We start from the raw sequence: 18560 nt of genomic DNA on the forward strand, positions 1-18560 counted from the left end.
GTGCCACAGGACTCCTTGCCGCTTTTGTATAATAGTTTATATACATATTCTTTTGTTTCTGCAGAATATCAGACTTGGTGCAGAATAAAATTTCCAAATGTTTTTGCTTGGATCTATGACAGGCTTGGCAGAACAGTTTTTAATGATTTTGATGGACAATATCTGCTTTTAAACACTGAATAATGCTTATCACTTTACATTTTTATAGGTGCAGGAAATTATTAGGTGGGGTTAGGCAAAAACTGACAGTCTTTGAGATTAGAAAATGTAAAGCTTTATAACAATTAAAACACAAGTTGTCAACATCACATGTCAAAATATACAAAGTAAATAGCCTCAGTGCAAACTAAGTTCTCAGTCCAAAGACCAATATTATTTATTGGTAAATGTCAACTATCAATGGAAATATTTTTACTCAAGGTGTATGTGCGCTTGCACTGAAACTGACAGCCTTCGATACAAATCTAATCCTTCCAGTTCTTGGAACGCTGTATCTGCCTCTGCTGGTGCAATCCACATCTTGTTTTTGTGGCAAATGGCACTTATAGGTAATCGCACAAATATAAGAAAGTTTGCTCTCAGGGAGGGGACACTGTTCAGCTGTGTTGGGGGTTCAAGCAAGTTAAGCAGCCTGGTTACTGGAAATGCTAGAAGGTGCACAGATAAGGACTTGATATCCAAATGGTGGTGGTTATGGGCCATACTGATGCACTCACCAATGGTGTCACACTCTGAATAGCCCTATGGAAATAAATGGCGCTACTTGAGCATACTACTGAGTATAAAGGTAACAGGATGAGGCTCTGTATGAGTGTCTCCTGGCATCAGAATATGGGGAGACCTCATGGCAAGTTTGGAGAAGGACATGTCTTCTGGCCAAATGCCACGGGGTAAATTTTAGCATAGTAGCAGCAGCTGGAAATGGAGATCAAATCCACGAAGCACTGGAGTCCCCACTCAGATGCTGGGAAACAAGTTGAATGAATGAAAAAAATATATATATGGGAAATTCAGGCTAGAGTCTGGGAGCAGAGGCAAAACCCCAAGTTACATCTTTAAGTGGCATGTTCCTCCAACTCCGGGAGCCTCAAGAAAGAATTGTGCCTTCCTGAGGTAGATCCATCCCTTCTCAGAGCGGGAGCTAAATGCCACAAGGTGCCACTTCCTTAAAAACACAGCAAAAGCAATCAAACTGCTTGCTCCTTCCTCCCCAATCCTCTTACACCAGGCCCTATGATTTCATCACGTTCTGTTTTAAGAGAAATTGAAGGACATCATCTGACAATCCTGGTGTTCGCTTTCCTTTTTCCAGTGCCACTTCTCCATTAGCTGGTGCTGAGAAACAAGCTTTACTGGAGTGGTCTGGAAAGACCTGGCACCCATCTCTGTTCAAGACCATCTGGGCCATGTAGAGACTGCGCAAGGCGTATTTTCTTCCATCCTTGTTTGCTACCTCCTGAATTTTGAGAGCGAGCCTTTCTGAAGCTGCATTGTATTTGGGATCCTCTTTGCTGGGCTGCTGCTGACAGCACGTTTCATAGAAGCTATCTAGAGACATTCTAATGCTGGTGTCCTCTGTGCCCTCGTGCTCATCTGTCCAAGAAGATGGAACCCCACCATGTCCAGCGGCTTGAAATGGCATTGCAGTTGGATGATGTCTAGAATTTGCTGCCTCATAATGTTTAGGCCAAATTCTCATGCTAGCTGCATGCTGAGTTTTTTCGGAATCTGGGCTACCAGCACCTGCAAGCAGAGAAACACAGAAATAGGTTAGATGTTCAGGAAACGGAGAAACTACCCGTAGGCTGCAGCTAACTAAAAACTGTCCTTGTGGCTTGGGAATCAAAGCCTCTCCACCGCTGTCCAGCTAGTGATCTCAGAGCAAGGTTTCCCTAAGGCATGGGCCTCTCCACCTTAAAGTGGTGCACTCATCCCTGGAGAAGGACAGCTTTGAACACTGACCAAGCCTCCACAACAGGCTGGCACCAGGGTTCCTCAGGAGATGGGCAAATTACAACTCACATAGGCCCTGGTTTCACACTACAGCTAGCTCAATCCACTTCATTGTGCTGGCTGGATTCCCCCTCATGCTCCTAGAAAAGTGAGAGGGTTGCAGGTAACTTGCAGATTTTTGGGCAGTTCTGGCTCTGGCCATTGGCAGCAGAAAGTGGAAAGTGAACAGATCTCAGGATTGCTGCTCTAGGCAGCTTCATGGCTTAATCTTCTCCACAGCTCACTTTGCTTTTGCTGTTCTCTTCTGTTGGCTTTAGAACTGCGTTCCTCATCTGACCACCCTTGCTGTGTGTAGAGTCCTCTGCTCCAGCCTTCTACCAGCACCTTACAGATAGCTGCTAGAGCCTAATCCCAGAGAAGTCAGTGTGTCTTACTATTGGATTGTATCGGGTAACCATGCTCCTCTATCCTAAGCCTCACTTTTCCTGCTCACTCAATCAAAATTCTCCCTCCCACGTTGCCTTCCTGTGAGACTTTCTATTTGTTTCAGCTCTTGGCGCATTCTAGTCTAGCTCTCGTCTCATTTCCTTGCTGATCAACATTCAGTTGCACCGATTCACTCCTCCTGCTCCCATTGAAATCAGTAGGCGTGATCTGCAGCCAGGCACCTGTGTATTATTCATGCAGTGTTACAGGCACTCTGCAGCTGTGTGTGAAAGCAGGTGAGTTTACAACAGGGTACATACATGTTGCAGCCTAAATAGCCTAGAAGACAACAGGCTCCTCTAGCTGCATTCTCCGGTCTGCCCCTTTCCCTTAAGCTAATTCGCAGAACACCTGAGGCACTGACAGGAAGGAATTTTTAAGGACTAACCCAGGTCAGTTGACTTGGGCTGTGGGGCTGGAGAATTGCTATGTAAATCAGCAACCTGCAGCCCATCAGGGTTCTATGTGTGGACTGAGAAACATTTTGTTTACCATTGTGCACGTGCAGGGTTGCCAGATTCTGCTAGTTTCTGTCCACGTAGCTTTTTCCCCACTGGTATTACTACAGTGACACATACAAAGCAAGGGCATGTAAAATGAGGTGTGTGCTGATTGGCACACAACACTGAGGTCCACACGCTGCCTCTGCAGCCAATCAAAGTGCTGCTACAGTTCAGTCAGCACACCCTGAAAATTCTTGGTATGCAAGCACAGTGACCAAAACTACCCTGTCCTGGGAGACCATGTCTGTTACTGCTCACTGAGATAGAGGGCACTTTTGCAGCCCTCTCGCTAGCCTAGGTTGTCCATCGCTGGCGTAGATGTGTGGATCTGGGATCCTGTGAGCCTGAAAATCTACACAACTGATCACAGGTTTTTTTGTTTGTTTGTTTGTTTGTTTGAAATCCATGTGTAGACTTAGCTTCAGGGCTCCTTTCTGCTCTTCACTCAAGATGGTGCCACTGGCTTCAGATCACGTGAGCAGTGTGCAGCAATTCAGAAAATAGTTGGGTCCCTTATAATTCATTGGCATATGAAATGGTGCAAAACCCTTCACTTAAATTAGCAATCTGATTGAAAGAACCTCTTTCCCCTCCCATAAAGGGCTGTCTTAATATGGAGGCACGATGCCTGTGGTCCTTGTTTGTGTGCAGAGATGTATTTAAAATGAAGGCAATAGAATAGCCATACAGTATATTGGTTCAAGAGCGCTTCCTCACTTTACTTTCCACCCTTTGATCTTTCCTTTCAAATTGACTTCACCTTCAATTCTGAGATGAAACAGCAGCCTGCCTTACACAAAGGCATTTCTAAGCTAGTACAAAGAGAAGCTTACATCAATACATGCCACCATGATAGCAAATCAAAAGCTAATAAGAGCAGGTCCATTTTCCCTTAATAATCCATCAGCCCAGGCTTAGGTCTGAATTTTATGAATTGTGCATCTTCAATAACTCAGACAACACAAACTCAACTCCCGGGACCACCTCAAACTCCCCATACTGCCATCTTCTTGCTAGTACATACAGCTCACCATTCAGTTTTGTGAAAAAGCAGCAGTTGCCACAACCTGCAAATACAGAAACCCTGCATGAACCTGTTGGCAAGCACAAAGCTCCAGTAACTTTGCATTCTCAGAATAGATTTCTGCTGTTGTTCCTTTTTCCTGGTGATAAACAAGCATGATCCTATTTGCTGCCTCCTCCGCTTACACACAACTCAGCATAGGAGTGACTGGAAAATACGGAAGTGACTGTGTGTTGTTCCTGACTGAGGCAAAAAAATCTCATGTACAGTTACAGGAGTAACTAAACTCAGCAGGGAGCTTCTGTCTTCACAATTGTAGTCACTGTTCGCTCTGATCCAGAGCCCCCTATAAGGGAAATCACCTAATTGGCTCACCTAGGAGCCTTTCCATTGGTTTCAATAGGCTTTGGATCTGACCTCTCAGCTGGCCAAGAATGTATAGAATGACCAACCAGGCTGCGAGCACTAAGCAGATGGCCACTAGCATGACCGTACTTACCATGCATGTGTGACACTGCCAAATAAATACGGAAGTGATCTCTAAATAAGTGATTACCTCACTCGAGTCTCTGCTCCCAGCTATAGCCTCTTCTTGCGCAAACAGAAACCTCTCCATTGTAACCCTCAGCATTTTCCTCTTGCTCTGGGCCTTTTTCACTCTAGCATTCTGAAGGGGAGGTGTTCAAACTCAGAAGTCAGACACTCAAACTGTAGTGAGACCAGCTAGACTTTTTCCAAATGCAGGTGCATCATTGCTCACTCAAAGTGGAAGGTTCTGATAATCCATTTAATTTTCTCTAGAAAGTCACACCACAAATTAGAGCACAAATAACTCCCACCTCCTAGTGCACTGAACCTGCCTGCCTGCCTTTGCTTTTTAGATGTCATGCCAGGCTAAAGTCTCTCTGAGCTCCCATGGGGACTCCTGAATACAGTCTTCCAGCAGAGCCACTGCTTACACTGCCTTTAACAATACACCTGGGCCTTGCACATCTCTAAAAGTAAATTCCATCTGCCATCCTGCCATAGAATCCCCTCTGTGGGTTTAAATCCAGCTGCGCTAACGTTACCCCCTCCCCTCCTGGAGAGCCCTAGTAAGCTGGCTTCCCACTGGTGACTCGTTTGGGAGATGAGGAAAGGAGCCTCTTGGGTGAAAGGCATTCTGCAATGGCCATGAGCTGGATCAGTAGCTGGGGTCCCTAAACCACCTCCCAAGGGTGGAAGGTGCATTACGAAGCCATGGAATGGAGCCAGCATAAATCCACCCCCTGCCTGCCCCTGATATGTTACCCTCCAGAGAGAAGAGAGAGTAGAGGGTATCAAGTTCCTGACAGCACATCTGTATCACGATGGCTCTTCGGTATCCTGTGACCACTCTTAGAAGCATCTAGAGTTTCTCAGGCCTTCCTTGGAGAACTCAATGCCAATTTTACAATGTCCGAAGGCTTCAAAGAGCCTGAACCAAAGATCATGGAAATCTTAGGAGAGGTCAGTTAGGTTTCAGCAGATATAGGAGGCTCGGTTCTCGGCGGATGTAAATCCCTGTACCGCCATTTATTTTCAGCTGATTTACACGGCCTGAATATCTTGCCCAAACTGTCTTTAAATATCCTCACTTACCTATTTATGCGGCAGACTGTATGCGAAATCCCATCCCATTACTCACTGTGCTTACACTCTCATGAGAAATAATCATCAGTAAGAAGGCGTATTACTTGATCCGTCTCCACAGTAGTTGGAGATGGGCCTTTGTAACTTACTTGCAGCTGAAAAAGGATAATTCTGCATGTTTATAACCCTACTGATCATTTTAATTCTCCACCTGTTGGAAATGAATCCCCACATGTGAAAGAGCTTTGAACTCTGAACTCCTTTCAGTGATGCAGGAGCACTTCAGCTTTATTTGCTTCCCCAAATCAGCTCGCACCATTGTTGGAGAGTTTATAGCCATGCTAACGGCTCTGCTGAGGTGTAAAATTAGATATTCATTGCCAGGAAAGAGCAGAGGGAGAGCTCACAGCTCAGCTGAATTGCTAGAGAATGGGGGAGTCTGCTCTGTTAGGATGGCCTAAGCTTCTTATCATTGCTTCTAAGATATCAGAGAAGCTGTTATGTCCATGTCCCATCTATGCAAGGTTTGGCTGGTGAATATGTGTAGCTGCAGATGCTTCTTTGCTCTTTCTCAGCTGAACCTCTCCCACGGCTTTCTTCCATGCTGGTTCCAGAGAACTCCATACACATGGTACAGAGTTCCTCTCCCTGGGACTTCCATGTTCTGTCTCCTCCCCTAAGTAGCAGAAAGTTGCCTGCCCTACTGATGCTGATGCTGGCCTAGAAGAGGTGTGTGTCCCTTTGTTCTGAATTGAACCAAGGTTTTTACAAAAACCTTGCTATAGTATGAAAGAACTGAATAGCACTGTGTCATAAGAGGCATGTGACACGTCCTCTGATAAGAGTAACTAAACCTCATGCTTCAGAACATAAACTGATGGCCGTAGGGCTCAGGGACAAATCTGAGAAGAGCAGGGCAAAAATGGACAGGTGCATTATGGGCCTTTCCAAAGCCCTTTGAAGTCAGTGGGGATCTTTTCACTGAGGTCTATGATGGAGCCTCGCAGGAGGATTTAGATGCTTGTGTGATGTCAGCTATTAGCAACCAGTGGAGGAAGGTTTTGGGACAAGATGGAGCTAAATTTGGAGCAGCATCACCCAGCTCCATCTATGTATGGTCCCTTTTGGGGGGGAGGGGTAGGCTAGATCCATCAGCACGTGTTCAGGGCTAGCAAAGTGAGCTCCTCATTACACATCCTATGGCAGTACTATCCAAGAGCAATAGCTTTAAAATCCAGCTAGAAACTCTACCGGCTGAGGTGCTGAATCAATGCCTCTCTGGGCTGGCCTCATCCCCAGCTCCATTTAGGGTTGTATTGATGGCTCCACATGCCCTGATTTGGGATTGAAGTTAGATTGTTGGCAGCTTACAGTGACTTTCCCCTGGGGCTTCCTGGTAGGTATTACTATTACCAAGTGCCTGCCATAGTTTAAAAACGGAGACAGAGGAAGACGTTTGCAGTGCACAACTGCTTTCATTGGTTCTACAAAACCCAGAAACTGGTCTATATATTGTTGAAAGCTAGCTACCAGCACCTTGTCAATGAACTGTTTACATTGTTGATAAATGCAAAGTAATGGACACTGGAAAAAACAATCCCAACTATACATATATGATGGGGACTAATTTAGCTACAACTACTTGAGAGAGATCTTGGAGTCATTGTGGATAGTTCTCTAAAAACACCCACTCGATGTGCAGCGGCTGTCAAAAAAGCAAACAATGTTGGGAATCATTTAAAAAGGGATAGAGAATAAAACAGAGACTATCTTATTGCTGCTGTATGGCCATGGTACGCCCACATCTTGAATACTGCATACAGATGTGGTTGCCTCATCTCAAAAAGATGCATTAGCATTCAAAAAGGTTCAGGAAAGGGCAACACAAGTGTTTAGGGATTTGGAACAGGTGCCATATAAAGAGAGATTAAAAAGACTGGGACTTTTCAGCTTGGAAAAGAGGAGTCTAAGGCTACGTCTAGACTGCAAGCCTCTTTTGAAAGAGGCTTTTTCGAAAGATACTTTCGAAAAAGCTTCTTTTGAAAAACAGCATCAGTACTTTCGAAAAAGCAAGCTGCTTTTTCGAAAGACAGCACCCAGGCAATCTGGATGCTCTCTTTCAAAAAAGCACAGTTTGCATTACATAGCGCCTTTTTTCAAAAGAGCACTTTCGAAAAAGGCGTTATTCCTCGTGAAATGAGGAGTACCACTGTTAAAAGAAAAGCTGCGTTTTTTCGATTTAATTTTGAAAGAACACGGCTGTAGTCTAGACGCAGGTGAAGTTTTTTCGAAAAAAGGCTACTTTTTTTGAAAAACCCCTGCAGTCTAGACACAGCCCTAGGGGGGATATGATAGAGGTCTGTAAAATAATGGTGGCTATGGAGAAAGTGAATAAGGAAAAGTTATTTACCTGTTCCCATAACATAAGAACCAGGGATCACCAAACGAAATGAACGGGTAGCAGGTTTAAAACAAACAAAGGAAGTGGGTTTTTTTTTTCAGTCAGTGCATAGTCAACCTGTGGCACTTATTGCCAGAGGATGCTGTGAAGACCAGGACTTTAACAGTGTTCAAAAAAGAACAAGATAAATTCATGGAGGTTAGGTCCATCAATGGCTAGTAGCCAAAATGAGTAGAGATGGTGTCCCTGGCCTCTGTTATTCAGAGGCTGGGAATGGGCGACAGGAGAAGGATCACTTGGGGATTCCCTGTTCTGTTCACTCCCTCTGGGGCATCTGGCATCGGCCACTGTCAGAAGACGGGACATTGGGCTAGATGGATCTTTGGTCTGACCCAGTGTGGCTGTTCTTGTGTTCTTATTATATAAAGACAGACTCCGTTCTAGGGATGTAAAGGAGTAGTTGAATAGTCAACTACTTGCATTTTTCTGCACCCCACCTTTGCTGCCTCTACATCAGAAGCAGCAATGGGGGGGAAGGAAGCAGGAGCTGGTGCTGAAGGGAGCCAGCTTAAAAGCTGGTTTTCCCCAGGACCATCCCCGTGGTGCAGAGGGGGAGAGGCAGACAGGGGAGGCAGAATCACGGTGGTGCTGCACCTCTGCCTTCGAAATGTAGTAAAAGCCACCCATAGCTCTTACTACATTTCAAAGGCAGAGGCGCAGCAGGGACAGTGAGCACCTACTCCCCGTTACCGACTAATTGAGCAGCCGATGGAAATTCCATCAACTACTCAATTAGCTGATTAATTGAAATTTAACATCCCTACTCGGGATCTGTAGCACATCTCAGGGATGTTTTAGGCCCTATTTCTTCTTAAAAGCAGAATGGACTGTACCCTCTGAGGATGATTTTCAATATCAACGGGATGTAGGTGCCCCATAAAAATCTTCACTTTGGTTATTCCTCTTACCCCAGTCTCTGTCTCATTGGCTGCCTGCTCTCTAGAAGTCAGCTGTTGAGAGCAAGGCCTGTCACTGATGGAGTGTTTGCAGATTGCACTGGGCATATTGTGTAAATACTAAGTATAGGATGGAGATGTGCTCCAAAGAACCGAAGTGCAAGACAATTGAGGCGAGGCTGTCCACTGACGCCAGGTTTGACAGAGGGACTATGCTCAGTAATGCAATGTTGTATTTCACAAGCACTCCTTGCATTTTCCTCTGTATAAACAAAGGAGTGTGATGCAAACATAGAATACTTTTTCTGACCGTCCTCCAGCAATTTCCAACTAATTAGCCCTCCTCCCAGTAGGTCTAGTCAAAACACTTTCAAAAAAAGACTGTGCACTTCTGCATCAAAGGGGAAATGGAAATTTCTGTCTGAATGCAGCAAATCTTTTTTACTGTCATCTGCCCATAGTATTTTGCTGCATTCCATTAGCTGGTAATTGTGAAGTTGGAACTATAGAAAATTTCAAACATGTAATCTTCAGCGAGAGGAGACTTAATATTTTCCTGCTGCTGACCCATTGTCCACAAGTGTTGATCCCCATTAGCAGCATAGTAGGTAAGTACAACAATGTTTCAGCTGTCAAAGCATCTGAACAGGGATGATAGGTTTCAGGGGAGCAGCCGTGTTGGTCTGTTTCAGCAAACACAAGCAGTAGGCCAGAGGCACTTTAAAGACTAGCAAGTTTATTATGGCATAAGCTTTCATAAGATACAGCTCACTTCCTCAGATGCTTGAAGAGGGGGAAAAAAAGAAAGGAAGGGATACAGAGATGGGATCGGTGCTAATTAAATCGGAACAGATGTGACTCATCTCCAACAGTGATGAGAAGGTGAGCGTACCTGAAGGGGAAATTACTTATTGTACTGAGAAAACTATTCCCTGTTTCTGTTTAAACATCTTTTGATGGTATCTGATTTGCATCTAAATTCCAGTTCTGCGTTTTCTCCTTAGTCTGGTTTTGAAGTTGTTAGGTGGGTATGGTGTGGGGTTTTTTTTGTTTGTTTTTTCCCTAAGAATGTCAACTTGCAAGTCAGTAACTGTGTGTCCAGGGAGGTTAAAGTACAAAAACCAGTAGAGGGGCATGTTGGCATTCTTGATGTCTGATTTGTGTCCCGTTATTCCTTTGCAAGGAGACTGTCTGGTTTGTCCAGTGTACATGGCAGAGGGACATTGCTGGCATATATCACATGAGTAGGTGTGCATGTGAATGAGCCTTTGATGGTATAGCTGATGTGGTTAGGTCCTATGGTGGTGTCACTAAGGGTACGTCTAAACTACATGGCTCCGTCAACGGAGCCATGTAGATTTGTTGTTTTGGCAAAGTCAAATGAAGCCGCGATTTAAATGATTGCGGCTTCATTTACATTTACATGGCTGCCGCGCTGAGCCGACAAACAGCTGATTAGCTGTTTGTCCGCTCAGCGCTCTAGTCTGGATGCTCCCCTGCCGACATCAAAGCCCTTTGTCGGCAGCCCCAGTAAACCTCATCCCACGAGGAATAACGGGGCTGCCGACAAAGGGCTTTGATGTCGGCAGGGGAGCGTCCAGACTAGCGCGCTGAGTGGACAAACAGCTGATCAGCTGTTTGTCAGCTCAGCGCGGCAGCCATGTAAATGTAAATGAAGCCGCGATCATTTAAATCGCGGCTTCATTTGACTTTGCCTATGTGTCTAATCTACATGCCTCTGCCGACAGAGGCATATAGTCTAGATACAGCCTAAGGTAGATGTGTGGGTAGAGTTAGCAACGGGATTTGTTGCAGAGGTTGGTTTTTGGGCTCGTGTTTCTGATGTGGGGTGTGAAGTGGGTGGTGAGTATTGGTCTCAGGCTGTGGGGCTGTCTGAGTGAGGACTGGCCCCCCTCCGCAGGTCTGAGAGGGATGGCATGCTGAAGACCTTCTCCTGACCTGAAGCTAAGATAGGGGCTAGTTTCTTGTTACCACTCTGGAAGCTGCTGCCCCTTTGCTCCTACAGAGTCTCTAGAAAGTGGTAGCTGTTCTCGCTAGCTAAAGACAACTACTATACTTGGAGACAGATCCAGCATCCAAAGGACAAGTATGAATTTGAGGCTTTAAGTCACTTAAGAGCCCTTTAAAAGGAGGGCCTTAAATTAGGAAAGGAAACTGCTGAGAAACTGAGTCCTTTAATTTAAGATTTTTTTGTCCAGTGTAACGAATCTGGACCCACAGAAACTGCTTCACCGTCACTATGGCGATGTAAATTAGCTAGATGGCACCTGGGCATACCCAGGGATGGCTCTGCTGGTGTGGCCTTTGGACCATAAACCTTTTGATGTCTAGCATGCTGGAGTAACAGGCAGTTTAGTCATACTGTGATGCTGTGACTCGGACCCAATGGCAGTATTTAACATGGGGCTGCTTCAGTGAGAAGTGTGCCTGCTTCATGCTGTAACAAGCTTGTCCAGCTCTCAGAGATTTAGTCCAGAAGGGACCATTACAAACCCCCTAGTCTGACCTCTTGCCTAACACAAGACCTAGAACCTGACTTAATAGTTAGAGCCCTGTGTGGACACCAAATTTGTTACCTGCATCTGATCCACAAAAACGGTTTGAGTTCAGTATGCTGCTCTATATTCTCTCTGATCTGAGACACTGCCAGGATACTGCACTAAATTCAAAAGCCCAGGGGTCAGCCCACAGCAATGCATGTTAGGCCCAGCATCTCAGCAGAGGGGCTGTCGGATCACTGCAGTTCAATACAGCAGCCCTTTCCAGCACCATCTGAGAGGGAAGGCCATCTATCCCCACCCTTCCCCTAAGAGCTGTGGTGGTGGGCAGCGAGCCCCAGGGCCCCCGGGAAGGTGGTTCTCTCCTTTCCCTGGAGACTCTTGCCTCTCCAGTTGTACACTGCTGCCTTTTTCCCTCTCCAAACTGAATCCCCCTCAAACTGCAGCTTATTTTTGTTGGGCAGAGTCACACTACACTAAAAATTCTACTGGCTGCATATCTAGAACCCATTCACCAGCAGTGATGAAAAGGAACAAAGGGTATGTCTACACTACCACCCTAGTTCGAACTAGGGTGGTAATGTAGGCAACTGGAGTTGCAAATGAAGCCCGGGATTTGAATTTCCTGGGCTTCATTTGCATAAAACCGGACGCCGCCATTTTTAAATGTCCGCTAGTTCGGACTCCGTGCCGCGTAGCTACATGCGGCACAGACTAGGTAGTTCAGACTAGGTTTCCTAGTCCGAACTACCGTTACTCCTCGTGAAACGTGCCGTGCCGCGTGAAACGAGGAGTAACGGTAGTTTGGACTAGGAAGCCTAGTCCGAACTACCTAGTCCGTGCCGCGTGTAGCCGCGGGCACGGAGTCCGAACTAGCGGACATTTAAAAATGGCAGCACCCGGCTTTATGCAAATGAAGCCTGGGAAATTCAAATCCCGGGCTTCATTTGCAACTCCGGTTGCCTACATTACCACCCTAGTTCGAACTAGGGTGGTAGTGTAGACATACCCAAACAGGGTAGAAGTTACTGGTCCCAAATGGAGTTCTTGATTCCCCCCCCCCCCCAACTAGAACCATTAGCTACTCTGCCCACATACAGAAATATATACCTACACCCCCCATTCCCTCTCCCCCACCCACACGCACACCACCCCTCAGTCAGGCAATTCAGCATAGCTCCAAATTGTCAGTGGAGCTATGCCAAATTCCAGCAGCTGAGTTCTTGCTCTACTTGTACTGACACAAGAGGTTAGAACAGACACCATAACTTACTGGAATTCCCAAGATACCGACACAACTTAGTTACTCATGTCAGACGCTCAAGACAAAGCTGCTTTTCATTCAGCTCAATAGGTTCTGACTTGCTGATTTCCAGTGGGAAATAAATGCAGCAGGTGGTATGTGTGCACACTGCTTTGGGACCAGGCAGCAAACTCAGTGCCAGGATTTAGCAGTAGCCGGTTAGATGGGATTACTCCCACTCGTATTAAGCAGCAGTTTGCTGTGCAAGTCATCCCTTTGATGAAGTGTTCACCAGCGTGGGTAAGGATTACACATCTGGGCTCCTTATGCGTCTGTCTATGAATTGTAGGGAAAAGCTGATCCTCATGGGGGAACATCAGTAAGAGCAAACTGCTGGAAGCCCCATGCTACCAGTATAACACTGCCCCTGGAATTTCTAAAACTTATAGATGACAGTTTCCTAAAAAGGTGTGGCATCTAACACTGTGGGATTCCATATTAAGCCTTGGCAAGAGAGAACTTGCATGACAGAACTAAAAGGGAATTATTTTAGGAAGAAGGAAAGTCACTTCTCCATTCCCAGCCAGTTGGAGCTAAGAGAACTGCACCTACTTGGAAATGCAAGGGGATCATGTCTGTGGATGGTCAATGTAAACAAAATGTCTCTCAGCCTGCCTGTGGATTATCCTGATTGGATGCATGCCAAAGGTCCTGACCCCTGCCTAAAGAGAAGGTGGAGGGATATCTTGTACATTCTCACATGAGAAACAGAAATCTGATGATAAAGGGCTCTTCAACTTAAGAGACATGATGCAATGGCTGGAAACAAAGCTAGACAAATTCACCCTATTACAAAGAGAGACTGCCGAACTGGAATTCATTTACAAATATGACATTGTCAATCTGGACTTGAATAAAGATATTAGCTGCTTAACCCACTACAAAGCCAATTTCCCCTGCCTTTGACATTCACGTTTTCACATCAAAAGCTCTGAATGGAATACAGCCAACCTATTTAATTAGCTTCTTTAACATGAGTCCTACAATAGACAGGTAACTGCATTTGCATTGGTGTGTGTGTGTGTGTGTGTGTGTGTTTATATACACACACACACATCTTGAATTCTTTTATTTCCACTCTGTGACGGGGCTAGCCTGCCCCGCACTGAGCAGGAGGGAGGGGAGCCTGCCTATTGGGTAGAATACGCCCCTCCCCCACAGCCTTACCGGGCATGCTCGCAGTGCAGCCTCACTATAAAAGGCTGCCGGGCTGCTCAGTTGGGGTGGACTGCCAGGGAGGAAGGAGCTCCAGCCCCAGCTGCAGGGCCGCAGCCGGACCTGCTGCCAGAATCCGAGCCGGAGGGACTGCCGCTATTGCTGCTACCCTCACCAGGGCGAACATGCCCCCAACGCTGACTCCGGGGGGCCGCCCGCCCCACTGCAGTGGACATCCCTTGCGCTGCTGCCCCAGAGATGGGACCGGCTGACGTTGCCGCCAGCCCAGCATCGCCAGGTGGGACTTCCGTCGGCCACAAGGCTGGGGTAGGAAGCAACCCAGGGCAAGGGGCAGGGAACCCCCCCCCCCCTGTGGGCTCGGTGCATTTTGGGGAGGACCCCCCAACCCCCGCTAAGCCAGTGGTGGGAACCACCCACCACTACTAGGGCCCTGGGTTGGGGTCTGGTGGAGAGGGAGGGCCCGGACCACCCTACCCCAACCGCTCAGGGCATGGACTAGGCCTCAGGGTCTGTTGTGGCTATGGGACTAGGCCTCAGGGCCTGCTTTAACCCCCACCCAGACCAGACCTTAGGGTCTACGAGGGGGCGGAACTGCTTGAATCTCGGGGAGGAGAGAACGGGGCAGGGAGGACCCCGCCACACACTCCAATTCCTCTGATGAAGTGGGCTTTACCCACAAAAGCTCATGAGCCTATATATTTGTTAGTTTCTAAAGTGCCATGGGACTAGTTGTTGTTTATAAAGTTACAGACTAACACAGCTATGCCTCTGGAAGTTTTTATAGTAAGGGTAATTAACCAAGGGAACAACTTACAGTCATGGTGGTTTTTCCAACATTGAAATCAAGCTGTGATGTTTCTCTGACAAAGATGCTCTAGTCCAAATAGCAACTAATTCAAGGAAGTCCTATGGTCTTTTATACAGGAAGTAAGATTAGATGATCACAATGGTCTTTTTCCTCTGTCTTTATAATCTATGGATTTTAAAAATATATTTTATATTGCAATAGCACTTACGGTCAAAATCAGGTACAAGGCCAATTGTGCTAGATGCTGTACAAACATAAATGGCAATCCCTTCCCCACAAAAAAATAATAAATAGTTTGTAATGTTTATAATGTACTGTATAATTCTTAATCTCAGCACTGATTTCCCTGAATTAGTGTTTTCATCTTTGTATATTGTCAGAACTCCCAAATGTAGACCAGGGCTATTTCAAAATAAGTGGTGCATCCACACGACCAAGCCCGTTACTTCAAAAATAACTCCTGCTTTCCATGAGGAATAACACTTATTTTGAAGTTTCCTAGTGTAGACCTGCCCATAGGGAAATGTTCCAGCTATAAAACATAAAGGAAAATTAACTTTTAAATTAGCAGATTACTAAAATTCATTACATATCGCAAGGAGAGAAATCTGTGAAAACTATCAGGAATCATGAACAAAAAGTGAATATAAGAATGTCACTCTGACACTTATAATTTTCCCCCCCAAAGGGGCACAATCATCCCCTTTTTATCTTTGTTTGCTATTAACATGTTTGGTGGGGGGATTTTTAGGAGGCAGACAGTATTTAAAGTTTTTCTTTGTTTGTTTTTCTATTTAGATGGAAAGGGCTACTGAAGGGAGACTGAAAAGGGATGAAGGGGGGCATTAAACTCTTCCTTACTTCCTTGGGAATTCTCTCTTCTTTTATAAGTTTGTAAAAGTCAAATGCTTCCAAAATATCACAGACCGAGGGCAGGACTTCTATGTCTACATTTTTGAAAGTTTTGCAAATGTCACCCTTCGTATAAGTTTTTTCTCCTCTGCAAAGAGCTCTTTAGTGAGCTTCACTGATATGAGCTGCAGTCACCCAATAGCTCTGATGGAACTTGGATATGAAACTGCAGAATTAATAACTGTGGTATATAACCTACCACTTAAATCAGCCTCTATACCAGATAACTGGAGGATAGTTAATGTAATTCCATTAACAAAAAAAAAAAAAATCCAGAGGCAATCTTGCCAATTACAGGCTGGCACACCCAACTTCTGTACCAGGTAAATTAGTTGAAATCCAGAGTAAAGAACAGAATTATCAGAGCTGTAGATTAACATGATTTCTTGGGGAAGAGTCATCGCTGCTTTTCTAAAGAGGATGCACATCTCCCCAATCTATTACAGTTCTTTCAGTGTCAATAAGCATGTGGACAATGGTGATCCAGTTGATGTAGCTTACTTGGGATTGTCAGAAAGCTTTTGACAATGCCCCTCACCAAAGGCTCTTAAGCAAAGTCATGAGATATAAAAAACTTTTTAAAAAGACAATCTTTCTAAAAGTGCACCAAAAGACTAAAAACTGTTAGCTTAACTTTATTTTTGACCTTTTGGTGCACTTTTTAATTATTTTGTCTTTTGGTGCTCTTTTAGAAAGATTGTCTTTTTAAAATTTTGTATATAATTTTGTATCTTTTTAGTCTTAAATCTAGTGTTTCAACTAATAAAAACGGCACGGTTCATTTTTATATGCTTATGTTTTTTGAGCTAGAGTGTTTTACAAAATGTTTTGTGCACTAGGAATTTACATTTTTAATTAAACAGTTGAGTTTAAGGCAAGGATAAATTAATTGAGGTGATCGATCAATTGTTTTGTTTGGTTAAAAGGAGGAAGGCTTTGAAGACACTGTAATTCTTCTAAGACATCTTTATGACAAACATTGTCACCCATTAATTTGTTCGGATCAGTTTCATCGATCTCTATGCCTTCCAAAGAATGTACTCGACTGAGTGCAACAAATGGTTGAGCTGACACAACGTATTGAGAGCCAAGGTTCACAACTGCACTATCCACCGTGATCCCTTGGGCTGTGTCTACACTGCATGAATTTCCGGAAATGCTTAAAACGAAATACTATTCCGTTTTCAGTTTTTCCGGAAAAGCGTCTACATTGGCAGGCTGCTTTTCCGGAAAAGCAATGTAGACGCGCTTTTCCGGAAAAGAGCCCCGATCGCCATTTTCGCGATCGGGGCTTTTTTCCGGAAAAGACTACTGGGCTGTCTACACTGGCCCTTTTCCAGAACAGTGTTCCGGAATAAGGACTTATGCCCGAGCGGGAGCAGAATAGTTTTTCCAGAATAGCAGCTGTTTTTGTACAGTATAGCATCGTTGCTTTTCCGGAAATTCAAGGGCCAGTGTAGACAGCTCGCAGCTTATTCCGGAAAAGCGGCTGATTTTCTGGAATAAGTGGCCCAGTGTAGACACAGCCTTGTAGTTTGTGGATGGTGACTGCATAAGCTTGGATGATTGGAAGTATTTGCCGCTCCAGCAACCTGTATCCAAAATTCTCTTGAAATTGACATGTGATTGGCTTGACAATGTGCTTTGCGACATCGCCTTCAAATTCAATTTCAACTTTAGGAATATCGGAGTGATGATCCTCCTTCTCGTGCTCTCAACCTTGACTCAGCCGCTGTAAGCGATGATCCTCCATCTCGTTCTCTAGAGCAAGACAGTGAAGCTCTCGATCTTGACTCAGTCGCGGCTCACAGTGATCTTCCATTTCAGTCTGTCGGATGTGATGCTGCGATTCTCTATTTTGTTCCAATCTGTGCTGTCGATACTCTGCTGATCCCCTTTCCAAGCATTTATGACGTGAAATCGATTTGTCCTGCAGACGAGACTGTCTCTGTTCTTCGGCCTCTTGAAATCGCCATTTTTTTAGCTGCTTCTCTGGCCTTCTGTAGCCGCTTTTCATGTTGTTCTGCTGTCTCTGCCAATTTCCATTTGAGAGAGTGCTCACGTTGATACTCTTTCTTCTTTTGATGCTTTTCCTCCTCTGACATTGTAAGCACACTTTTAATCAAAAAAGAAAGGAAAAACGCATGTGTGGGAGCTGCCAGCCAGCGGGGGGAGGGACAGCGGTGGCAAGAGGCAGCAGCAAAGCATGCCTGCCGTGTTGGCCACAGCAGCAGCACCTCCCTGTGAGTGGAGCCATGTGGTGTGGCACTGAGACAGACCGCATCGGCACGGGAGCTGCCGGCAGGGGGAGGCGGCAAGAGGTGGTGGCAGAGCACGCCTGCCACATTGGCCACTGCGGCAGCGCCTGCCTATGAGCGGAGCTGTGCAGTGCTGCACTGAGCCAGGCCACATCGGTGCATGCACAGGAGCTGCCAGGGGTGACAAGTGAGTGTGTGAAAGTTGAAAATCCCATGACAGACAGACCGACAAGAACAGCGGCCGTTGAATAGAAAGATTGTCTCAAAAAGGGAAGGTCCTTTTATAAATCAGGAACTGGTTAAAAGATAGGAAGCAAAGAATAGGAAAAATGGTCAGCTCCCATAATAGAGAGGGAGGCAAATAGCTGGGTCCCCCGAAGACCTGTATTTGGATCTGTGCTGTTCAACAGATTCATAAATGGAAAAGGGGACCAACAGTAAGGTGGCAAAACTGACAGATCTACAAAATTATTCAAGGTAGCGAAGTTCAAAGTAGAGTGTGAAGAGTTGCAGAAGGATCTCTCAAAAGCCAGTGACTGGGCACCAAAATGGCAGCTGAAATTCAGTGTTGCTAATAGGGATGTTCACCAAGTAGTCATTAAGCATTTGCATTTAAACTCTGATCAGCAGCCTGGCTCAGTCCCAGCCCA

The 18560-nt window shown here is 45.5% G+C and overlaps 1 protein-coding gene across 4 annotated transcripts in view; it reads right to left on the reverse strand.

Moving 5' to 3' along the window:
- Window positions 1–251: 251 nt before the first annotated feature.
- SHLD1 (shieldin complex subunit 1) overlaps window positions 252–18560 on the reverse strand; it is a 77634-nt gene continuing 59325 nt past the window's right edge. For all 4 annotated transcript variants that reach the window (XM_089777551.1, XM_075925722.2, XM_089777552.1 and 1 more), the window contains exon 4: window positions 252–1743. In XM_089777551.1, coding sequence (XP_089633677.1) covers window positions 1232–1743 — 512 coding nt within the window. In that variant the 3' untranslated portion in view covers window positions 252–1231. The remainder of the gene's footprint in view (window positions 1744–18560) is intronic.

Source organism: Pelodiscus sinensis, chromosome 3 (assembly GCF_052426305.1).
Source record: "Pelodiscus sinensis isolate ZL-2025 chromosome 3, ASM5242630v1, whole genome shotgun sequence".
NCBI classification, from domain to species: Eukaryota; Metazoa; Chordata; order Testudines; family Trionychidae; genus Pelodiscus; species Pelodiscus sinensis.